General features: G+C 42.1%; 1 protein-coding gene across 3 annotated transcripts; it reads right to left on the reverse strand.

Annotated features, from left to right (window-relative positions):
* Nucleotides 1-23: 23 nt before the first annotated feature.
* On the reverse strand, nucleotides 24-24,800 carry msi1b (musashi RNA binding protein 1b). Of its 3 annotated transcripts, none has more exons than XM_033619734.2 (15): nucleotides 24,566-24,798; nucleotides 24,215-24,255; nucleotides 23,592-23,673; nucleotides 23,360-23,444; nucleotides 15,863-15,904; nucleotides 13,467-13,559; nucleotides 10,318-10,366; nucleotides 9,763-9,845; nucleotides 9,556-9,673; nucleotides 7,639-7,719; nucleotides 5,642-5,698; nucleotides 5,214-5,276; nucleotides 3,169-3,323; nucleotides 1,890-1,935; nucleotides 24-1,795 (listed from the first exon to the last, which is right to left on the reverse strand). In XM_033619734.2, the coding sequence occupies exons 1-14, from the start codon at nucleotides 24,622-24,624 to the stop codon at nucleotides 1,894-1,896; spliced, it is 1,050 nt and encodes a 349-aa protein (XP_033475625.2). In that variant the 5' UTR covers nucleotides 24,625-24,798; the 3' UTR covers nucleotides 24-1,795; nucleotides 1,890-1,893. The 3 variants fall into 3 exon arrangements, with proteins under 3 accessions (XP_033475625.2, XP_033475627.2, XP_033475626.2); XM_033619736.2 differs by having other exon boundaries at nucleotides 24-1,800; XM_033619735.2 differs by lacking the exon at nucleotides 5,642-5,698 and having other exon boundaries at nucleotides 24-1,800; nucleotides 24,566-24,800.
* Between the last annotated feature and the right edge of the window lie 888 nt (nucleotides 24,801-25,688).

The raw sequence follows: 25,688 nt of genomic DNA on the forward strand, positions 1-25,688 counted from the left end.
GCAGGTCAAACAGGACACATAAATGGAATGTTTTAAAATAATTTATTAGGAATTTTAAAAAGTTTTTTTTTTTTTCAAAGGAATAAACATGACAGGAAAAAGAAAATCAGAAAATGTTACAGTGTTGACAAGATTGTTATTTTTCAGTGAAAACAGCATCAAAGTATGAACTACCATGGTAGCCCGCAGCAGTGTGAGCGAGTGTATCAAAATGTAAAACCTGGTAAATCAAGAGTGCTTTGTTCTTAAGCTAACATTCGAAGGAAAACACATTTTTTTGTGATCGGCCAGTGCAACGTCATAGTAGCTCTGAACATAATTGTTTTGGTCTAAAAATAGCTGTCACATTGCTACAGTCTGTGACCTCCAGTGGATATGCAGTGATTGGAAGAGGGGTGACAGGTAAACAAGAGTTAATAAGAGTCCCCCTTTCCTGTTGGAAAAGCCACCTTTCTAAAAGGTTCAACCATCCACACTTTGACATAGATGTTAATGTAATAATAAAAAAGTCAGATTCAAATTTCACATTTGCAACTGAGGTACAATCCCCCCCAAAAAAACATAACATGGCACATTGGAAACCAATGTGTATAAAACCATATGACGCTCACGCAAACATCAACACAACCTGCAGAGTGGATCAGTCAGAACACTGTTAACCGTGCATGACTGCTCCTGAACACTGCTCCTTCATTTCCCTTCACAAACAATCATCACATATTGAAAATCACAGTTAAAACAACAATATGACAAAGTAAGAAAACAGCATGTTTTTTTTCTCTCTCCTGACAGAAGGAGCATTTTCACACCCAGTTATCCCCAAAAGTAAAGTGTTGTTCCAGATTCAGCCGCTCTCCTGCTCAACTCAAAGTGCTTCAACTCTGAGGCAGTTTTTAAATGCAGTAACAGAATCAAATGACACGTCCTTTATAAAATGCCTGGAGATGATTACAGTATGTGGCTGGTCTCATATTGACAGACAAACATACTGCACTGTTCTTGACCTCTGTGTGGAACTTGGAGACGTAACAGTCAAGCTTTCCAATGCATATGATGAAAGAAGCAATCGTATTATTTCTCCAAAAGCCTCCCAAACACAAAAATTAGCCGTGCCCCCCCAGAAACCAGTCATATTTACAATATTTTACAAAATTGTACAGCTCATGTAGGCCTATTATGTAACTGTGACTAATGACCTTTGTCGTCTGACTGTTATTAGTGTAACAAGTCTTTGTTAAAAACCTACCAAGATATACACTTTGTGACACATTTCAAGAAACAGTATTAATCACAAATGTTTTGTTAAAATTCAGTATGAACTAGTGACAAATATACAGTTTTCCAGTACAAATTACAGCTCCTGACCTTCAAACAGGCTTCACCTGGAGACTTTTCTCCTCTGCTCTCAGAGAGACCAGGTTCACATAACCCAATAAAACAGCCAAAACAGATAAAGAAACAACGCAGCCATCACAAAAAAAAACAGCAAGGTGAAACATAATGACAGAAAGAAAGAACAAAAAAAAAAAAAAAACACTAAAAATACAGCATCTGTATGTGTTGCTTTTACATGTAGTGATCAACTTTTTCGCTCCATTTATGAACTTTCTTTTTTTTTTCCTCAGGAGGTGGAGTTTAGTGTCGGTAGGCGTCAGTAGGGTGGGCTGGATTCAAGCTGACACCAAGGTGGAGGGGTGAGGGTTCAACTGCACCAGCCGGAGAGGTGGACTGGACAGAGACAGGCCAGATCAGCTCCAAAGCAGCTTCAACTCCTTCCAGCTCTCAGTCTACAGCTCTGCACTGACACATAAAAAAACACCCAGTTACTCACAGGTGAGTCCCACTGAATCAGTCTTATATGTGAGGTTTAAAACAAGATGATGACTTACACTCTCAGTGATATCCGTTAGTGAAGGCCGTGGCAATCAAAGGGCCCTGTGGGAGCAAGCATACAAGTTTAAAGTTCACTATTTGTTCTCAGACTTTAATGTCAACTTTAATGTCTGAATTTGCTGATTAGTTCCTTCTTTCTGGATGAATATGCTCATTAGCAAAGTGGGCTGCTGCAGTATATTGTTGGAAAGAATAACTACACAAACGCCGAGTCATGATGACACACAGCTGAGAAGCACAGGCACATGATTCAGTGCAACCCAATCTGACTACCAGGACGTTAAATATGGCAGCCTGGTCTGTGGCCCTTGGTGTCTGTTACTGGCGCACAAGGCACCTTACAGCATCTGTATGAGTATATGCCCACGCTTTCAGCTACCTCCAGTATAATCTCATTCACTGAAATAACACAGTGCGAGAAAGAGCACAAAGAGCAAGAAAGTCCGAGTAGGGCGGAGGGAGGGGTGGTGGATGGGTCAAACACATACTACACTTTCACCTGGGAGACTGGTGTTCATTTCTCATATGAAACCAAAAGTCAACTTGAGTTTTTTCAACCATGGAACAAAATTATTGCCTTATTTTATGTCATGTAGTCATCATGTGACATTTTCGATAAGTAACTGTAAGAAATGTAATTATTTTAACCAAAATGATTACAGATTTTTTTAAACCTAACCAACAGTGTAGTTTTAGCGGCGAAACCTACGTTTCCTGTGAAGATGGTGGTTTATTCTGAAAGACATTGTGGCGTGTAAATAGTGGACACTGACACAGAAACTGACATGTCCAAAACTGACCGTAGAGGGACACGTAGAGCGTCATAGTTTGAAGCTTAGGGCCACTGACCAAGCTGCCTGTTATTTGATGAGTTTAGAGTGAGAACGTATTGGTAAGTGAGTTTCTATCCACTAGTTTTAATGCAAATTTTAAATAAGGTCATAAATTTGGAATAAATAAAATGGAGGAAAAAAATAATAATGTGCAGCTAAAGATGAGCAGAGCAGTGAATGGAGACATTTCTCAGATAAATGATGGCATAGCCAGACCTGCCTTTGCTACTTCCTTTCGTCTTATTTAGAGCATAATAGATCCAAAAGATTCACAGCAGCACTTTGACATTTTTTTGACATCTCTTTTTAATGTACTCTTGTGCCCTTGAAATGTTAAGATAGAAACACACCTGTAATTTCACTGACTACAACAGTCACATGACCTACAGCTTTAACTTATGATACAAACATAATAAAGTCAAGAGCAGAGAGGTTATCTTACCCCCAAACTATGGCTGAATCCAGTGCTTGGAGCTGGGCTTGCAGCGCTGAGGTAACTGCTGACAGCAGACTCCTGACTGGCTGTTCCATACAGGTCCGCCATCGGCCCCGGGCTGCTCGTACCTAAAAATCCAGCTGAGCGAGACGGGGTGGAGCCTGAAATTAGAATAAAAAAAACAACAATTTTCAGAGTTTCTTTCCATGTGAAAGATATGTACCCTCTTCTAAAGTGTCTATAATCAGTATGCCTATAACTAACAATTGATCCAGTGACTATGTGTAGTGAGAAAGATGAATTATCACCTGACTCTGCAGTTCCCCTCATTATTTTGGTTTTACAGCCCACTATTATACTGTCACTTAGTGGCGAGGGGTTGGTTACAAATACATTACGTACAACTGTTACATACCACCACTACCCCTTAGGTTTGGTACTCCAAAAGGCTAACGATACACAAATACTTATAAACACAGGAATCCTCATTCAGGGGTGAATCTATAAATGGATTGCGTGGCTTTTTTGGGTGCTAATTGTGCATGAATAAGACAAGAAGAAACTGTAATTCTCAAAGCACCCTCAAAGAGTAAAATGCACCCCTAACTGCACTGCCAAGCAAACAGAGTCTCAGGGCTCATCTGCTTTTTGCACTTATTTAAATCTGATAATATACAAACATTTGGTGCAAAATTGGCCCCTTTCTGTGCATATGACCCTTATTGCAAACACAGTCCATTTCACAGGGAGCTGCACTAATAGCCACATGCAGTTACATTAAAATTACTAATGTCTTAAGAGACTTGGAGGTAACTGGAGTGCAGTTAGGGGTGTCCCGCCTTGACTTGATCAAATTCCTCTAAGTTTTAAGGAATATCTCTGCGCCTCATTGGTCAGGTTGTAGTCTGAAAACTTCAGTTTTCCTTTTCTCTCTGCTGTCATTCTGACTACTGTGTTCTTGATGTAAAGGTAACATTTGTACTTTGCCTCATGGATAATTGCAATCAGCTGCAAAAAAAGGGACAAATAGCACTCAGCTGCACAACTTTATGGGTGTGTTTGTGCCATAATATAATTTCTGCAATACCTTTTGAGAATCTGACCCTGAGACAAGGCAGATAATGGTTACCAGTGATGCACAATTCATGGTGCTATCAACAGCCACAATCCATTCTTTGAGAGTTCACCTGTCAGCTTTCGTATACATTTTATTTATTGCTGCCCATGTATAATTACAATTCCCCTCCTTTGGGAATAAATATGGGATGAAAAATGAAATTATTCGCCACAGTTTGAGGGACAAGAGGAGAGCCCAGGCTTAATATTACGCCCCTCTCCTCAGAACGGCCATTGCTGCTCTCATCAGCATTGTTTTCTGCACTGCACACTATCTGCCTAGCACCAAATAGCTGACAGACAAAGTTAGCAACTATCTGGTGAACACAGTCAAACATCAACAACTGAAGGGACAGATATTTGTCTCAGGAGTTGGTGAAGGCCAACAATGGAGCGAAATGGTAAGTTAACATTGTCATACATTTGTTAGCTGGCCAGAATCAAAGCTCCACATGAATGATAATGTTGCTTCATATCTGCTCTTTGTGTAAATAAACAACTTTTTGTTAACATGTTCTCCCATACTGAGATGATAGTACAGTGTATCTGTGTTGTCTTTAAAGCTTAATTCTGCTGCCCTCTAGTGGCCAACAATCAATTATTGCAGGTGTAAATGACTCCTGGGGAAGTTGTATTTCATGTCAGCCTTTTTCTCATAGACTGTCAGAATGATTCTGCTGAAGTGGGACAGGGTAGTATCTGACTAGTTTTACTGGGGGGAACTAACAGAACACTGCAGAGCATCAGGTTGCTGCATTCAAAATGAGATACGAACAATATTATTGATTATCAAGATAAGAAATCAAGTTCTGGTGAAAATAAACTAAAAAAATGTCATTATTTTCAAAGCTACTTTTGAGGTCTGGGAATTCCACATGTCATTGGTTGGTCCCCTTAATTTCACATGGTAGCGTTGTCCCTTTAAATGTCCATACCTCTAACTACTGCTGCTGCTGCCGCTGCTGCTGCCATTGGTCCATATGCTGTGAGAGGAATGGCTGAAGAGACAGACAAGAAAAGCTCCAGGTTAAATGTCTTTGTGTGCAAACACTTAGATAACTAATAACACACCTTAAATGTCTCACCCCAGTGACCCCAACAACTTTCTGATAACTTAAACCGAGCCTTGTGAATACAAGGAGGTGTAAGTAAAAACTTAACGAGAGTGTGTAAAGAAAGGATAAAGAAGGAGTTGATGAGGTCACTGAAGGGAGCCTTTAAAGTCAAACCTCCCTCATTACTGTCAGCAATCCTGCCTTCAGATAGAGACCGAGGAGGACTGACAAACACAAACATGCAAACCAAAGAGTGTAGCAGACTGACAACACGCTGCTTGTAAAGTCCAAAGGAGGGACTGACTGACCTGTGAGCTCAGGGGGGTGGGGTGAAGTCAGAAGGGGAGTCCTCTCTAAGTGGAACTCTAAAACAGAAACATCAGAGTGCTGTTGAGACACACACGACCACCGCCAGCAAGGAGAACACACGCACACACACAGGCAAGGAAACACCTCCGAGGTGACGTCAGGCAGGAGGTATGGAGAGTACATATTGGAATACACAAGGTTTGAGGGATGCAAACAGGAATTACAGGATGGAAGAATGTTTTATAGTCAATAAAGTTGTGTTGAAATCAGTTTAAAATAGCAAGAAATACAGCAAATGTTATAATTTTGTCATACAAACTAATAACCTTAACTCAAGAGTGTGATTTGGTTTCATCCATATGTAAAACATTTAATTTTGGAATTAACTTCCAGAGTAACTTCATATACTCTAGTGACATACACTGCCACACTAACATGTAAGCACGCACACGCACACACACTTGTACACGAGCTAAGCACATGTGATTCCACTCCTTGATATTTACAAGCAGCCATTTACACTCACAGTGTTTCGTGTGCTTCTATGGAAACATGTTTGTATTTGTGACAGTGTGTCTGCTGTCAGGTCAACAAACAACAAGTTTATTTATTCAACTCAGAAGAGCACTCACACCAACATCATCCACGATCAATCATTCATTACAAGGCAACACTACATGTTGACCTGCTGCTTATGGGATGAATACATATTTAGCTCTGCTGCAACTATCAGATTGATTGCTGTGACATTTGCAATGTGCTGTATATCTGAGGTCTCCAAAGGATAGATTCTGATTTTCAGGAAACAGTTTCCATTTGTCCAATAGTTTGGTTTATGAACAAATACCTGCAGAACATTTCCATCAGCTTCAGCTGGGCAATGGTTGTGTTCAAAATCATTTAATAACGTACTGCATACTACACTCTGAGTCTGTATGTGCTGCGTACTGCCTATGACAATTAAACAAATCCAGTATCATTTTAAAGGAAAATTCACATTATTAAATATTTTAGTGTTAAATATGTTTTCTACAGTACATTTTATATGTGAGCTCCTGCATTTTTCCTCTGAACTACACCTTAATGACACATTTGTAATTATTATATTAGTTAATTACTTTAACAGTCAGCCTTGCAGTCCGACACTGGACAGTTTAAGGAGCCACGATGCATTGTGGGGTGTTACTGAGTATGTCCAAAAAACTATACAACACTATACAAAATCCACTTAGTACACAGCTGGAAAGCACTACATATTTAATTTTATGTCATACTTAGTAGGAATAGTTACAATTTGCAAAACATTCATTTTGTGTAACTGCTTATCATGTTAGGGGTCGCGGGGAGGCTGAAGCCTATCCCAGCTGACACTAGGCAAGAGGTGAGACACCCTGGACAGGTGGACAGACTATTGCAGGGCTAAATTTGCAAATATAAGTGTGCTAGCATGCTAAACTATGATGATCAAACTTGTAAAATATTACACGATAAAAAGTAGCATGTTAGCATGCTGATGTTAGCTTTAATCTCACGCACAAAGCACAAAAAGCTGCTAGCACAGCTGTAGACTATTCTTTAATGTGCAGCTGCCCAACACAAAACATGGGTAGTCTCTGGCAGCTGACAAGAATATGTTTTTATCATCATAATTTGTGTCAAATTCTTCAGCAAACAACAGAAAGACTATTTAGATTATTAAAGTACAACAAGCACAACTTTCATTCCCTTCTATCCCTGCACGTAGTGAATATTTGAGTGTATTTTTGTTGTTTGTCTATATGCTACAAGGATCACAAGGATTTAGTGTCTGTGCTGTCGTTGCATGACAGGTACACTGCCAGACACTTAAGAAATTTACTTTTCTGTCTCAGTCATCTCCATGGAAATACATTGGACAACACCTACACCTGCTATCTGTGGCTGTGTATCTATCTCTCAGTTAATGTGACAGAAACAAGTCAGAGTGTATCAGGAGCAGGGAGTGTGCTGTGATTACCAGGGAACTGATATGTATATCCAGGAGTGATGCCAGCGTAGCTCCGACTGGTGTAGGTGGCTGTCTGGAAGCCCGGATAACCTGTGGAAACAAAATCACCATCAACATCCAGATCACAGCAAACACCAACAACACCCACAGGCACAAAATGAGGAACAGGTGTGTGGATGTGCTGCCCCCTAACAGTGAAGCCTGGTACAGTCTGTGACACGCAGGTGGGTGATATTCTACACCTGTGATTTCTTTACAAAGACCGGACTGAGCAGCTTAGTGTCTTTGTCTTGTGTTTCACTCTCAGCAGTGCACATTACACAGATTTTCTGTGTGCGACACACTCACACCTGGAGAACTGACCTCAGAACAATATTCGGACAGATAATATAATGTTATTTGTTAGGAGTGCCACAAGACAGCACAACTAATTTAATATTTTTGCATTGTCTTTAAAAGTGTGGTGATATATCATCTTATGAGCACTGTCTGATCGTATCACTGAAGAGGAAGGTGCTGTTCTCAGACTGAACAGTAGGTGGTAGCATCGGTGTGGCAAGCTAAGCTTCAGATGCACAAACAAGTCCTGACTGCTGTGAGTACAAAGATCTGTTAATGAGTTGGCCCGACTGCAGAGTATAACGTTCAACGCAATGAGGAGAGCAGATTTATTAAAGGGCCATTCCACAAATTTCACACTTGAGGTTCAATTTACTCGTCTCAAGGAGTCATGTTGAGGTGACGACAGTTGAAAAATGTGGAGGGAGATTTCCAAAATTTAAAAATAATGCCCTGATGATGTCAAAGTGATGTCACCAGGGACTACTAGAGACTGAGTCAGGATATCTCCTGCCTCTGATGCTTCTTTTTTTGACTGTCCGTTTTTTAAGTCTGTCACTTGTGAGTCCCAAAACTTTATGGAAGTGCAATTCTAAATTGCTGAAGTGCTCACTGAGATGAATTAGACTATAACGCAATGCATAACTGGAATGTATATGTATGTAAATAGTAGACTGAGCAGTGTTTGCACATTCACACTTAACGAGCTAGCTCAACGTTCAGGTCACACATTAAAATAAACTAGTTTGCATTCATAGCTCACAATTTGAAATTTAAAGCTCACAGTTCCAAAAAATGAACTAGTTTACGTTCATGTCTTCCTTTTTTTAAAATAGTGTAAATTTTGTGATGATCATTCACTTGGAGATATTGCCCACGACTGGTCAGATGCTTCAACTCGACGTGTTGTTTCAAATTCGTTGCCGGCGTGAATAAATTGCATCTAAATGTCAGTTTTTTTCTATTGTAATCTGTACTGATTTCCTCATTCAACTCCTTCAGATATTCATATGAAGTGGCTTCAGTAGCAGTGGTAGTTGCATGGTCTGAACTGCTGTGTGTCAAAGTCTGTTCCCCCGTTAAACCGTGTCCCTCGTTAAAATTTGTAGCAAACCCTTATGTAAAGGAAAAGGTTTGGTTCATATTTAGGTGGGGGACACATATATTGACGGTTAAACTCAGTGTATGAGTGTCACTGACTGTCATGAGTTGACAACACTCAAATTCGTTAATTGCAGACGGGTACATCCAGTTCACCGTTTATCTGTTAAACATGAGCCATTTAAATGATTAGCATGTTCTTGCACACAGACTTTGAATATGTTCAGCTGCAGGTATTGACGTAAAACCCCCTGCACATAACTGACTGTTCACAGCTATGAGCAGTTTCAACATCACTTCTACAGTCTGAGATCTGGATAATCAAGGCTGCATGGTGGAGAGTTGTGAGCCGAGTTAAGTGGTCAGTTTTCTCCCCATGAGGCCCTGTGTGACCTTTGAGACATTTGCGGCCTTAGAGCTGGAATACTTATTGTCATGTTCACGTATGCAGCCACATCCTTCCTGTTCTGATCAATACTACCTTACCCAGCATACCAATGCCCAGCATGAAGGCGTCCATTCCATAGGGCATCACACGAGAGCGCCCCCTGGCTGAGCCCGTGGGGGACATCACCTCCTTGGGCTGAGCTTTCTTACACTCCACCTGTTTCCGGACAAAAGACAAATCACTACCTGTAGTTTCCACACAACATGGTGTTACTGTGAGTGTTGTTGACAAATCAAGCTGCTCACCATTTTGTTGTTGATCTCGTGGAAGTGGATCTCGCAGACTTTCTCCACCACGTCCTCGTTCTCAAACGTGACAAAGCCAAACCCTGGGGAGGACGGCACAAATTCATGACTAAGAAAATTTCATAGTGTGTTGGATTTAGACAGTAGGCCTCTCTGTGCAGCAGTACAGCTAATAGTCTCCAGTAATCAGTGCTGTAATAGCTGCTTAACACATTTGCCCCCCTCCTTCCCCCCTTTCAATGCTGCTATTCTGCACTCATCCTTTCTTCCCTCCCTTCCTGGCCAGAAGGCCCGGGCAAAGCTGGTAGGCTGTCATAATCGATCAGTCCCAGGGTGGGGAGGAGGTGCTTAAGGAGGCTTTATCCTGATCCAGATTAACGGACTGGCTAATTAGACTAGCCCCGTTCGTCTCCTCCAGCTCAGCCCACAGGAAGGAGGCCCGCGGGGGGTGGAGGGGGATCAATAGATACCCTGGCAGGACTGGAGGAAGAGTCGACGGAGAGAAGGAGAAACATAGGCAGAGAACGGCCAGGGAGATGGGTCACTTCAGCTCACCTCTGTGTCTGTTGGTGGTCTTGTCGAACATGAGCATGGCATCGTCGACCTGGGGGGGAGACAAACAACATAGTTTTTTAGGCGGCGCTCTCTCTTTTGCCACGCGGCATATTGCCTGACCTCAGCCCTTCTCAAGTTCTGCGGGGAGGCTCAGCAACAGATGGACAGAGAGGAGGGGGAAGAGGGAGGGAGGGGGAGGACTTGAGACGAGCGACAGGTTACAAAAAGGAGGCCGAGGGGGCAAAGACAGGAAAATATGAAGAAACACTGTACGAGCCCTGCTGCTGCACACAGCCAACAGACATAATGGGTGGCATGAGAAGTTGGAAGTCATATTTGCTGCTAAACTGCCCCGGTCACAATCCTTCTCACAGAGAGCCCGTAATCCGCCACCTCTCTCCCCTCCAAAGTTTGACATTCCCATGGCAACTGTACAAAAAGTCCATATAAAAGGGCTCTAGCCAACATCAAATATGCTTTATGAATAGTGGGAGAGTGCCAGTGAGACAAAGAGAGGGCCGCAAAGAGAGAAACACTGACAAAAAAAAAAAAAAAAAATAGCCAGTCACAAGCAGAAAGGTGAATCCTGTGGGCAGGTGGAGACTCGATGAGAGGGGAGAGCTGATAGCGAGAGGAATAGCGACAGGTGGAGATATGGTGAAAAGAGAGCACAGAGAGTCCTGTAAGAGAGGGGAAGAAAAAAAAAAGATTGGGTCAAAGTGGAGAGGGAGGAGAAAGAAGAGACAAAAGGAGAGGGAGAACAAAGAGGCCTGGAGGCTTTGTTTGTTGGCACAGTCAGCCATAATTCCTCCTCCTCTTCTCTTTTTGACCTCTCCCTCCAGCCCGGCCTCCCTTTATAGAGCAAAGACACAGGTGTCTATTCTATACACACACACACACACACACACACACACATCAAACACACACACAAACTGAGTTTCTTATGTCAAAGTTGACCTACTCTTCTACTCTTTCTTCCCTCTTTCTCTTGTAAAAAGCTGACATGTTTATACTCCGGTCGGCACACAGACGTCCAAATAAACATTTGGTAAATGAATCTGTGCTCTATAATAAGTTTACTGGATATAGTCCACTGAATAATTTGTCATAGTCACATCGGCACACAGTGTGAGTGTGTGCGTGTGGACCCCCAAGGGCAGTTTGCCTACAGAAAGGTCAAAGGTGGGTGAGGAGTGTCAGTGTGAAAGAGGACCTGTTACTCTGATGCCTCTCAAGTCACTGCTTCCTTCCAGCCTGACATTTACTCCGTGACGCCTGCAACATGTTCCTCTCTCTATCTCTGCGACAGCACTGTTTCTTTTTGCCATTTAGCTGACACTTTTATCCAAGAGGACTGAGAGCAGCAACTCAGATTGCAGATCAATTGATCGACGAGAGAGAGGGTCAGGAAACACTGCCACATCAAGAACGCATCGAGTCATGCTGGAGATCTAAAAACCAGACCTAATAAACACACAGGAAGCTACACAATCCCAACGTGAACACACAATCGAAACATCACAACAACATGGTTCCTGAGTCAATCGCACATCATTGCTTGATATTTCAAACACTGGGCATTTTAATAGTGTGCCGCCGGACAATGTTCCCTCTTATCCATTTTTTTTTTCACCTCTCATCTTCCCTGTTATCCCCTGCCCATCCCTCTCCGCGCTCCTTTGTCCTCACCAGGACGGGACACAAAAGGTCCAGTGAGGCAGTCTAATCAGGAACTTCCATGGATGGCTGGAGCCTACATTTCACCGTCCATCCCTCGATATCTCTCTCGGCAAAATTCATCTAGACGTTATGATTGAGGAGGGAGCACGGGGAAACTGGAGGCCAAGCCTTTGGCACTGAAAATGAAGTGCCACGCAGTCGGAAATGCGGCAGCTAAAACGGAGTATTCGCATGTTTGACTTTGGAAAGTTTCAAGGGCTCGAGGTGGAGATTGTCCACCTGTGATTTGGTGGAAAAGTTTATGCGATTTTTCTTTTTTTTTTAATCCAATTTTCGATCAACCAACCCTCACATGGCATCACATATTGTTGATGGTTAGTCTTGTATTAGAGGACATTTAGGAGTGTGAAGAATCCAGAATCTTTCAGTATGCAGATAACTTCTGGACAAACTAAGAAAATATTTGTCTAGCTTTGTACAGAGGCATAATGGCCCCCGTAAACCCCCCCAAACCCCATCTTTGCCCCAGTTCCCTCTCTTACGCCTCCACAAACCTCTCTCAATCAGGCCCTCCCTCTCTTGTTGGTGCCTTTGTCAGCTCATCATCTATTCTCTGCCTCATGTCTGTCACAGTCTTCACAATATAACAACTTAAACAAAACTTGACATAGAAATATTACAAAAACACAAACAAATAAATCAAGAAAACGAAGGCTGAGTGATAAGTTTGCCGGTTTTTGAGCGTTAGTCGACTTGCATTTATTGCTGCCAAACTCCTGAGTTGACCCCCACCCAACACACACTCACACACACTCATGCTAACACCCCCAAACACCACCTCATCCCTCCTCCTTCAGAACAAAACCCCCTTACCCGCAGAATTACTTGGGGACAATGGGCAAGCCAGGTCACCACGGTAACGGGCCAGGAGGGGGTTGTGGGTAGGAGCAGCTGTTACATCAGATTAATTCAGATTCTGATAATCCCTCCTCCTTCCTCACCATCACCACACACTCACTACAAAACTTTTCTCCCCCCCCCTTCTCCCTCCCCTCCTCTCTGCTCCCTCTTCAAGTCCCCCTAACTTCGCCTGCTGCTCCCGGAGCCTCTCAGCCTCATTATTTTTCCCTTCCTGCCCTCTCCAAGCGTTTTCTCTCCCTACTTTCTCGCCCTCCTCCTCCTCGCAGTAACCCCTTCACTTCAAGGCGGTCGCTCAACTCCAAGTGAAGTTTTTCTCAGATGGATTTGTGGTGAATCAGACTGGGCTGAGCTGGTGAGATGTGGTACTACAGTGTGCGTTCCTAAGCTGTTGATTTGTTTCTGCGCTAATGCCAACGAGGCAAACTTATGTGAATCTGTTATAACTGACAAAAGTAATCCTCATTTTCATTCGGCGCAATATTGCTAATGCTCCGTCTTTCATTTCCACCACAGAGTGACGTCTCAACAACTCTAACAACAACACTCACCTTCCCAAACTGGTCGAAATACTGTTTCACATCCTCGATGGTTGTGTTCACTGACAGGCCGCCCACAAAGATCTTCTTGGTTCGAGTCACCAACTGCAAGAGGAGGAAAGGCACTGATTAACACATTTTTTTTCCTACTGTGTGTTATCATCTTTTCTATCATGTTGTTATCAACATATTTTTTTAGGATACCAGTTTAAAAGGGCTTAAAATGTGTATTTTTTCTCAAACAGCACTGTAAAGGTTACAATAATTACAAAGAATTGCTCTTCACTTTTCTATTTTAATACTTTAAAATAAATCTATTGTATTATTAATGTGAAATGTGTCCAAAATGAGGATTACTCTGTAATGCATCCAATACATAGTCATAGTCATTATCCTCTTCTTAAAAGCTCCTTTAGATGAGAAATAACAGAGAACTTCACTTTTTTTTATGTGGAACATAAACTTGCAAACAGACAATAAAAAGTTTGGGCTTATTGTTATTTGTACGTTTTTGGTCATTGACGTGAAGGAAAACAGAATAACACACATTTGTGAACACTAGTGAAGATGAGGCCATCAGTTCAAAGGGTGTAGCGACAAAGTCCTATTAAAAGTATTTGAAGGAATTACTGCTCCAATAAATAATGAAAAGTTTTTTAAGTACTTACAGTGATTTAATGCTGTTTTGAGCAATTAATTGAAAAGTATTTTAATAAATGGCTAATGTCTAATAAATGCCTGACATCTTAAGTAGATAATAGTAAAGTTTAATAGTGACACAACATGGCCAACTGTAAAAATACTCTATGTACACATGTAGTTGCCCAAATTTCATACAGAAAGCAGTTGTTATGGAGCGTTCAGGGACAGTGATTTCATGGAAGAACTGGTACAATTGTAACAACACTTTTTTCTCAAACTAAGGTGTGACTGTAGAAACATAAATACACTCATCATACAACTACTTATACTCTTACTCAAATCCAAAAGTAAATTGTCTGCAATGAACTAGATACATTCAGGAAAAATTAAAATTTCCAACATAGAAATACATAATAAATGTGCAGCAGAGATGATGAGGCTTCAACTAGGCACAACCATATTTTAACATTATTTTAATAGAGGACTACACCACTGGCCTTGGTGGAGGTCTGTGCTCTTTAAGTATCCTTTTAGTTTCTTATATAATTTTCTTTTACTCAAAGGGGGTCATTGTTAAACACTCTATCACTTTGGTGAGGGTTAAACACTTTCACTTAGCCCAAAAAGCCCAAACAGACTAACGCAACTTATTTCCTAATGTTACCTTTTATGTTCTGCATGTGGTGTTTGCTAACTTACAGCACACTCAGTCTTTAAACAAAAAGTGCTATTTCCTGTATTGGATTTAAAGTCAATTCTGGGTGCAGCAAACATGTGGCACATGTAATTCTTTTGGTCTTTTGCATCACTTTCACTTTCTTTCATGACAGAATAAGCTTGCATAGTCACACAGAGGAGGAGACAAGCAGCATCTGTGTTATTTATGAGGCATATTATCATACTTTTACATACCATGTATGTGCAGCAACATTTTGTTGTTAGTTGACTGTGGGTGGTACAGTGAGGAATCATATAATGCTGGACGTGTGTCTGAGATTCATTACAGTACACTAACACTACACAACATATAGTATGACGCAGCTTTTAATCAGCGCGCATACAAGAAATACCTGCTAACAGGATATAACACAAGCTGTGTACACACGTAAGTCAAACTGTGACATCAGAACATTACTCAAAATTTGAAATTAAAACTTAATTTGTTTTCTGCGCTGTCCGCAAGAGCCACGTCTTCTTTTAACCATGATTCACTCTTTCATTTCCGCTGTGTGTTGCATCATGGGACGATAGCATCCATGAACACTACATTCAGCTATTTCAGTGATTCATGTTGTTCTTTTATGAGTTTGTAATTTTATCATTTTATCTTTGTTCTCATATGGAACTTTTTGCAGCTGGGACACTGGCGGGTCACCAGAGCCGATGTGACTACCTGTGACGCAGCCATTTTTTTCAAATCTGTTGTGTTGAGGTAAATGTTACGAGGCCAGTATCCCTTCATGCTGTTTGCCTCACTAAACTATCCTTTCTGTTGCACACCGTGTTGTTGTCAACAGAGGAGACAAACCGGCAAAGATCAGGACACAGCGTACTTGAAACACAATACGGACGTTTAGGTAGGTTTAACAATAATGAGTGTCTCTAAAGTTGTGAAGGTTTTTGTTAACACACGATCACATAACAGTTCAGTGATGTCAGTGCTGCTCGTGTTCATCAGATTACGGCATTATAAGAGACTGAAACATTCGCCACACACAAAACTGCCTCAAACAATGCACGCACAACAAGGAGGCGCTTTGACTGACCTTGGGCTGAGCTCTGCGAGGGAATGCAACCTTTGGGTCGATCTGCGGGAGAGAGTACAGAAGAGGAGAGGACTGGTTAGTGTTGTGCCGTGATACCGATGAACCTGCAACCTGTCGCCTTCCCTCAGTATACTCTGACATCACACCCTCAGTTTTCATTCTTTAACGACTCATCAGTGAAGGTGTAATATATCTGTGTTGTCCTCCTCTTGGCCCAGAAACGTGTTCACCAATCCTACATCAAAGCAATGATGTCAAAGACATCTGTTTGTTTTAAGGCGTATCATTCTTGGGCCTCGCTGTGCTGAAAAACAGAGTGATACCATATATAACTGTGAAGGAAAATCTAAATGAAGTTACCATCGAATGCACAGTATACTCTCAAATTAACACACACTAAAATCAAAAGATGGCAACGTTTTCTCATTATATCATCATAACCTGCTTCAGACAGTGGTAGTATTAGTAGTGTGTGTTCATGTCAGCTTGTGCCCGTGTGTGTACTTAAAGGGATGTAGCGGTAGATGATATAAAGAAGTATAAATTCAACGTCCAGTACGTGATAATGCAGCTGAATATTTCCAGGGTCGCTTCACAGAAATTACATAAAAAAAAAAATTTAAAAAAAACGCAGAACAAAACAAAAAAAAAACACTTTGGTTTTTTTAGTGGTATCTGATTGCAGATAGTTTTGCTTTTATTTACCCAGGGTCTGAGAGATCAGAATTGCAAATTATTTTTATAAAATCGTTGCATCTCTTTCCAGAAAAAATGTTACGAACAAGAACTAATTACAAATCGACACAAAGAAACAACTTAGCTTACAAAGAATTATAATAAATATCAAACAATAGAAGAATATTGTATGTGCAAATTTCAAGTTCTGTTTTTTTTCTTATTTTGTACTGCGCCCTGGATGGATTTTGCCTTTTCCATCGTTTTTGGCTCACTGATGAACAGATTAAAGTTAAATATATTGCCAGAACCAGGATTGGGGCCCCTACTACATTAGATCTTTGGATCATTCTTTGCCCTGGGAAGAGCACAGGAAATGTTAATTTGGTAGAAAGTAGTTCAAATGAAAACAGCGAAGTAAGTGTCACATTGTTTCTGGAAAGACGCACTGGTGATTTCTTAAAAAATCTCACAGACTCAATGGGCATGGAAAACCAAAACTACTAAGGGCAGTTCCTCTAATTCCTGTGAAACAGACCCTTTAAAATATCCTATCCTCATAGAAGTTATTGTACATCTGTCTGATGTTAACACTAAAATATGATTACACATATTTAAGATAAAAACAAGGATATAACCTCTGTGTCTTTGTACATCTATGTTAATGTGCTTTCATCCAACTATTCTAGAATGTGAATGATGTAAGAACATGTACATTTGACGTGATGGTACATGTAAGTGTGTGTGTGTGTGTGTGTGTGTGTGTGTGTGTGTGTGTATGTGTGTGTGTGTGCAGTTGTGCTCAGGTGGAAGGCCTGGGAATGTCCAGTGAATCCCTGCCTCTCTCTCGTCACTACCGTGTGACATGTGATCTCCTGGAATCTCACACGGGCACTACAATCACAAACACGCCTCACCTCAGCGAGGAGAGCCCGAGAGGGAGGACAAGTGTGTCCGAAAGAGAGTGAGAGGACCAAGGAGGGAGAGGAAGACGAGACAAAGGAGAGGGAGCTGTCAATCAAAACCACACTGACGGCAATTTTGTTTGTTTGTGTTTGTTTGTTTTTGCCTCCCTTTGCTTTTTTTCACGGGAAGTGATGACAACAACAGGGACCATTCATCTTCCTGCATGCTTTTAGGTGATCCGGATCGTCCTCTGCCCTGCGGCTCCTTACGTTTACACCCAGGAAAAAGCACCAGCTTAACCCCTTCTAACAGTTTTTGATATTAACCTTAACTCTACAATTACAAAAAAACAAAACAAAATGACAACAGAAATTGATACATGATGTGGACGAGCCCACTGAATGTCACCAAGGTTAAGATTGGAGAGAGAACCACACCATGCCATGAGGATGCAATCATAGACAGGCTGTAAAATTGGAATTTGAGACCTCTATATTAGTCTATACTGGTCTAATAGAGCTAGAGAACAACTAGACTACTCCACACTGTACTGCTGTTACACTAACAGATGGTGAGACAGTACAGCGCTAAGATTAGTCCGTAACCATGAGAGGGTAGAGTTGAACTACAGTAGAGAGCTAGAGCCTCTATGGTAAACCACATGCGTTTACCAGAGTAAGGGTAACAGTGTTGTTTCTACTTGAATTAAAGTTGACATCACTGCATGTTCTTTTTCTTCTTTTCTTTCTCTTTTTTGTTCTAGAGAGCAGAGTGAGAAGACTATAGGCTAAGACTGGAGGATCAGATGCAGACTCTACTGTTTAGTTTCTATGGTGGCTAGACTACTCTGATAGTCACCTCCGGTCACCAACCCTCCTGATGTCCAACACTCCTGTGCACATTCAAAAACAAACAGACACACACACAAACAAACAAAATCAAACACATGGCAGCACACAGCACATCCGTGGGGAGGAAATTGTGGAAATTAAACAGATAAAGTGGCTGTATTCATGAGATCGCTTTGTTTCATGGGGGGGAGAAGGCTGATCAAAGCAAAGTCAAAAGATGTATTTAAAGTCCCCTATGCTCAGAAATGTCACTTCACCAGGATGTTTGAGCTTCATTGTGCAGAGTTGGACACTGAAAGGCTGTTTTCTTATTTTACCCTGTTTACACCTGATATTAACATGCATCATTGGTGATCAGATCATAAGTTAACAGCTTTAAGTACAGATGTGACTGAATCCAGTGCATCCTCATTAGCTGCGTATTCACCAAGCAGTTTCGGTATAGTACCCTTAGAACCGGTTCCTAGTGTAGGGGTTAGAGCACTAGTCTTCCATGCGGAAGGTCCAGGGTTTGAATCCTGCTGGTGACGGCATCAGCAAAGGCATGAGGTCGCAAAAGGTTCCCACCACCGAATGAAACGCAATCAGGTTCCTGAAGGAGGCTAACTCCGGAATCTGACCCTGTGTGTCTCCAGCCCGTTGTAGACAGAAGGTTCCAGACATAAGAGTGGTTTCAACACGGACAACACTAGATCTGGTTCATATTTCCAACACAAATAGTACCCTTAAATGTAGGCGGAGTTGTTACCAGATAGTAATAGCTGCGTTACTGCTTCGTCAAGTTTGCACTTAAGGTAATTTCCTTTTCACCGATGATGAATGTCTGCATGCTGACACTGTCAGAGTTTCTTTACAGTGGTTACAGTCTCTGTTGCAATTGATGGGATGTTTAAAAATGCTGGGTTTGTGCATTGAGTCCTTGTCGAGCAAGAGTGACGATTCTCTCTTGACCAATAAACAGACTGCAGTGTTTCTAGCTTCACCTTTTACTAGCGGGTCATTGAGCTAGGTACCTCAACAGAGGGATGATTCTATTGGTACCATCCACAACTTTTGTCAATGGAAACACAAAAATAGCTGTTCTAATGTGTAATGAACTGAACTGAACTGAACTGAACCGGACTGCTTGGTGGGAACGAGGGGAATGTGTCTTGAGAACAGATCGCTCACAATACATTCGGAAGCGGTCTGGGCTGCATATGGCCTCATTCTTTCAGCAGTATTACCCTAATGTGTCCAAGGCCACAGTGAAGGACTCCCTACTCAGCTGATGTCCTTCATGTAGGTGGAAGTATGTACTCATTTGCGCACCAACACCATTGTTTTAAATAGCAAAAAACAACTGATTTATTGCAAGCATGTGAAACATCTTGGGTAATTTGGTTTGCCTGAAACACGCCAAGGAATAGACCCTGTCTGTGGTGTTTCGATCTTGTCCTTACGTCAAGGTCTTGACAAACTTCTTCACAGAGGTGGGACCAGGGCATTGTTTTTCAAGTCACTAGTAAGTCTCAAGTCTTCGCACTTAAGTTTCGAATTAAGTTCCAGGTCAACAAGTCCCAAGTCCTAAACTCTAGGCATTAGTTTGCTATGTTAATATTAGCCTCGCCTTACTGTCCTTTGAGCAACTTTGAATGTCCACTGAAGTTGGAAGTTGTCTTTAATTTTAAACCAACATTGTTTGCATACTGCTATTTGTTTTTGTTGACCATCATGTAATTTTTCTGTGCAAAGAAAGTTATCTTTGGTATACATTTTTCTAACTGGAGCTCAGTAACCTCATTTCAAACAAAGTGAATCAGGGGAATTAAGCATCGACTCAGGAATGAATAGCATTGACGTTACTTAATGCAAATGTAGGGAAATTAATTGATCCGAAGCACAAGTTTGGGGAAGATATCAAGTATTTTCAAGTCAAAATGCTCCAAGTGAAGTCACATTCATTGATTTTGTCAGGTTGGATCTATAGTCATCAAATCTGTGAATGAGTCTAAGGCAGGTGACTCAAGTCCAAACCTCTGATTTCCAGCAGACTGGGCACAGGATGTGCATTGCTGCCTCACACCAGTTAAAAACAATGCATTTGGTATTTGCAAATGTAAATGATGTACAAGTTTATTTGCATGTAGAGCAGGGAAATGAAGTCTGATTACAAGTGGTCACTCAAGACGCATGATGAGACAATTCTAGTGCCAGGTGTAAACGGAGAGCTGTTCACATGTGATCAGATCATCCCAGATGCATGTTAACACCAAGTGGAAACAAGAGTGCAGTCATCTGATGAGGGGAGATGTCTCTTTTGTACTTACCTAAAATCTGAGTTTATGACCTTGACATATGAGCATCATTTATGGCATCACAACTAGTCTGGCAGCCGATTGTGGCCCAGTATGCAACTTACACCAGTGTGTTATGGAAAGTTGCAACCTCCAACACAGAGACAGGCCTTTTTTGTGAGACTTCTTATGTCCAGCAGTTAAACTTTTAAAACAAATCTGCATATTAGTAGATTATGAATTTTTCAATGAGGTAGAAGCAGTAACTAATTTTAAGAATTTTAAATGAGGTATTTGAACTTTTTTTGTAAATAAAACATCAGACACAAAATACTGACAGTGCTTTTTTTTATATGTCATGAAACATGTCTGGAGGGGGTCTTAAACTTACAAAATGACACTTTGTCCTACACAAAGACATGTTAAGTCACTTAAAGGTATCAGAGGCGTTTTTTGGGCAGAGGCCTAACCTCTCTGCACTCACAGTGAGGTAACCGGGAAGAGGCTGAACATAATTCCAAGAGAGGTTTATGAAATCAGGGCAATCCCCTTTAACCAACTACATCCCAGCTATGCAACAGTTGGCCAAGCTCGCTGCCTGTCACAGCCTGAGCTGGGAACGCACTTAACGCAACGCGCCCATTGGGCAGCACTCGACATCTCTAAGGAACAACTCAAGCTTGTTGACTCCAATCCTATTAGTTAGGAGAGCCATACTAATCACAGACAGAGTTATCCCACCTTCCCCCCTCTTCTTTCTTTCTACTCAAGTCAGCATGGAAATGGTTAACGGGGGCCGCAAACAGGCCTGATGCAACTCTGCAAAGAGCTGTGTGACTTTGTTGTAAAACTCTCCACTGTGCACCTTGGAGCTGCAATTGAATGGAAACTTTGTCCCACAAACGTGCAGTTTGCATCAGCCGTCACTAACTTTACAGATAGCAGGAAGCTGGGAGGGCACCCAAAGGGGCAACTAACAGAGCAGCAGTTACATAAATCACAGTAAAACTCCCCGTCCTATGCTGGTCAGAACCGGGCAGCATCTGTCCTTCAACACAATAAGTACCAATAAATTCCTCTGCAGCACTGTATTTGCTCTTTAGCCTCTGGGCTGTGCAAAGCTCTGTTAATTCCAGCGCCGGAGCGGTTCAGTCCGTCACAGCATGGCACATTCTTTCTGTTGCCACTGGAGAACTTTTCTCTCCCCTCTCTAACAGGATAACCTGTTAGCATGAGAGAGAGGGAGAGGGGGGCAGGGTGAGTTGTCTAAAAAGGCCTACTCTACTCACCATCCAACCCCTGTGGCTGATCACTGAGCCCTCTCCACGCCAAGCACACACTCTCTGAGGCTGCCACAGCCCCCACCAAACGCCACGACACACCCAACTGCCAGCCACAAGAGGCCTTGCCACAGCCCGCGAGGCTGTGCGGAGTTTACACATACACAAGTTTAGAGGAGAAATTAAATAGGGGAAATCATCTCTGGAGGAAATACACTTAATAAGTTGCTTATAGCAGGAGAGGGGACGTGAGGATAAACTGTCAGCACCACGGCCCCCGCTCCACTATCTGTGACTGTTTACGCCGTCTTGATTTCTGGTATCCAAGAAATGATTGTAAATGATGTGCATTGTTATCTTCCTTTTTATTCTTTTGTGACAGAGCCATTCTTCAACTGTGGATGGGGAGGGGGGGGGGTCACTATGGAAACAAACCCCATGGCGAGTTAGTGGCGTCCAACCATGATGCCGCTACTTGTCAGAGCTGTTGTGCCTGCAAGTGACACTACAGCAGCAGGGCACTTGGGAAACCATGGAAAAAATACAGATAAACTTCTCTATCAAACAACTTCCACTCTTCCTAATTCTGGATTCATATTAATGAAAATTTCTCATTTCCTTGTAACTTTTTACAGCAAACCACCATTTGTTTCCGCTCTCCATTTCCTACTTCAGCTCCTCCACTTATCCTCCAAAGATTCGAGAAGGTGCATCGCTCGGAGCACAAAAGGGGAAAGAAGAAATAGCCTCCCCTCATTTCAATACAGTGACTAACCAGCAGCCATCACCACTCCCACAGAGGAGAGAGGCGGGGGCAGTGGTCCCTATGGCGACCAACGGGCCACATTGTTCCCAGACCAGCCCACATTCATTACTGACAAAAAGACACACACACACACACACACACACACACACACACACACACACACTGCAACACAGGCGATTAATGCATTTTAAGTTACAATTCACATAGGTGAAAGGGCCTGGCTTTATCAGCACTACATTCACAGTTTTATTCTCCCTGAGATCAACAGGAAGCTGTGAGGAGCTGCTGCTTTCACACCTTGATGGTTTCAGGTTGCATTTGCTGCTTCCATACAGAAACTTTTTGGGGTCAATTCTACCCCTTGGGACAGAAAAAAAAGCAGAGAAAGTTTTGGTCCGCTCTTCCTAGAAACCAAATCAAAGCCTGGCAGTGAGAGCAACCCTGTCCGGTTCCCCTTGTTTCTATGGAAATTGACACTGGGTAACATTTTCTTGTGTGTTAGGCTGAAGAGCGAAGAGAGAGCACATTCTCCCATGTGTCTCCACCGTCGACGGCTGACTTAATCATGTAAAGTGGTCACATCTGAGGTGTGGTTTGAGAAAAACATCAGCATAGTGGAACTTTAGTAAACATACTAAAATGTAGCAATGATACACCTCTCTAGCGGATTATTGGAAAATCCACTAATCAAACACTGAGCAATGGGATTAGCCGGTGGTGGGAAGTAAATACAGAGAACTCACTGTTTTTGAGTCCAGCTCGTGCCTGGTTTGGGCCAAAACTTTATCCACGCCGGCCTGATCAACAAAGGTGACGAATCCAAACCCTCTGCAGACACCAGGGGAGGGGGGAGAGGGTATTAATGACACAGAAACTGATGTTGACATGTAATGATACTTCATGAGCAGCGAGGAATCACGGAGGTCAGATAAACTTTCAGCTCCGGCGGAGAAGCCGGCCTCACAGCTCCCTCACCTCGAGCGCTTAGTAACCGGATCTCGCATCACCATACACTCCTTCACCTCGCCGTACTTGCAGAAGTACTCCTTCAAACCCTCTGGGGGACAAAACAAGATGGAGAGGAGACACATTAATTTGTCAAACAGAATGTTGACAGTAAGTGACAACTTTGTGATAAAAATTCAGCAAAGGGTTCAACTGCAGAGAGTCCAACTTTCCCCTCTCTGCTGAGATTTCTCTCACCAAACCTCATACATATTTCAATTAAATGTGTCAGACGTATAATCACCTGTCACCAGGACTCAAAAAACTATAAAGTGCATAATAATAATTCCAACTAAAAATTCTCATCTTAATACAAACTGAACAGTATAATTTAACCCTTTTTAATAAGCTTTTAAGAATCACTCATTCATGCTATGGTGGCTGTGAATGGGTGCATTCATTCTGGAGCAGGATTCAAACTCAAAACTCAGAAAAAAGAGAACACAAATAAACAACTTCAATGTAAACAAACAGAAATATTAAGAAATACAGCTTTTCAAATGAGTTTCATTTAGTTAAACCTGATCCACGCCAGGAGTTTTAAAGACATAGTGGCATTTTGTGAGAGCAATAAGTGGTGGAAAAAGATTTACCTTGTGTTGTTTGCCAGCTGAGTCCACCTATGAACATTTTGCTGTGGGGAAAAAAGAGAAAATATAAGATATTCACATATTCACCAAAGGAGGATTTAGTGAGTTTGATATTTAAGGGCTTGCACAGTAAGACAAAGTCGTTGTTGAGGTTTTAAAAGTGTAATCCTGGAGGCAAAGACAGAATTAGAGAGTGTATCATCTCTGATTTAACATGAAGGCTCTCTGTGTGGAGGTGTGTGTGTGTGCGTCTGGCTGCAGCCCACAGTCCCCTCGCAGAATACCCGGTCTGTTCCTGAGGTGTGGGAGCAGAAGGTGGAAAGAGAGTTTGCTCATAAAAAGTTTTTTCGTTACCAGGGGTCGTGAGGGGAGTCCGTGGTGGACAGGCTGCTCTGGCTCCCTTCCGTCTCCATTCCGGGTCCTCGCTGTGTGTTGTGAGTGAGTGCTGCGTGCGTCCGAGCCGAGCCGTGCGGGAGAACAGGCGGAGAGTGAGTGAGAGGAGCTGGGCGGGTTTGGCCCGGGGTGACAGAGAGGGGAGCGGGCCAGATGCAGGCTGGGACAGACTCCACCTCCTCCTCCAGTCACTCGGTCCCGCTGCTGTCTCTCTCTCATCCCACCACCGGGGCACGCGGCTGCGCCGTCAAAGCAACAGTGACCGACCACGGCGCTTCCGCTGCAGCCTTTCAAAATAAAAACCTGGTGGCGTGATTCTCCTAAGACCTGAACTTTTAATTTGTATGCATTTTTAATTTCTCTTAGCTATTTAGCATCAATAGGACCCGATAAGTATACAACACTATACATTGTCAGCAACAACAAAGTCCCAATGTCCTCAAACGAGACGATAATAATGTCCCAATGTCTTCAAACCAGTACTTCCTAATTAACAGGGTCTCAACCTGTTACTGTTGCTAAAATTGGTAAAATTGTTGCCATATCAAGCGACAAACATTATTAATCATAACTAAACAAGTTTCAACCATAATATGTGATCAGGTTTTGGACCTTTTGTGTCAGGATCAGATGGAGACTGACTTGGCAGAAATGGCTGCCATCTTGCTTTTAGCCTACATGGATTGGTGTATTGTGCTCTTACTGGTGGCACAAAAACGAGTCCACAAACTAGGACAACAGGTCTAAGTTAAGTAGAATGAAGTATAAGGTCAAGTAAACCCAAAATGTGATGTCCTCATATGTGGACACAGGGTTTTCATAAGGGACTGGTCGTTATGAGAGGAAGGGGGTGGCTGAGGAGTGACTCCATCTTTTGTTGTTGTTGTTTTTACCTTCCCTGAAGCTACAAATATGAATCAGTCATTAGATTTTTAAAACTTACGCTTTGATGTTTAAAATCAAAGTTAAAAGTTCAAGACAAAATTCTGGGGTTGAAAAAAAGCCTTCACTCTTGATGTGCATGCTGGTTAGTTCATGCAAATAGTTTAATTTTGGCCAAATTTTAAATGAGACATAGATTTGG

This window comes from Epinephelus lanceolatus, chromosome 9, assembly GCF_041903045.1.
Source record: "Epinephelus lanceolatus isolate andai-2023 chromosome 9, ASM4190304v1, whole genome shotgun sequence".
NCBI lineage: Eukaryota > Metazoa > Chordata > Actinopteri > Perciformes > Serranidae > Epinephelus > Epinephelus lanceolatus.

Coding starts and splice junctions, on each gene's coding strand:
- msi1b (XM_033619734.2), bottom strand. CDS start 24,624: ATGGAGACGGAAGGGAGCCAGAGCAGCCTGTCCACCACGGACTCCCCT. Junction 13,560..15,862: donor CTCGCAGAGCTCAGCCCAAG/GTCAGTCAAAGC, acceptor CTCCTCTTGCAG/TTGGTGACTCGAACCAAGAA. Junction 9,674..9,762: donor ACGAGATCAACAACAAAATG/GTGAGCAGCTTG, acceptor GTCCGGAAACAG/GTGGAGTGTAAGAAAGCTCA.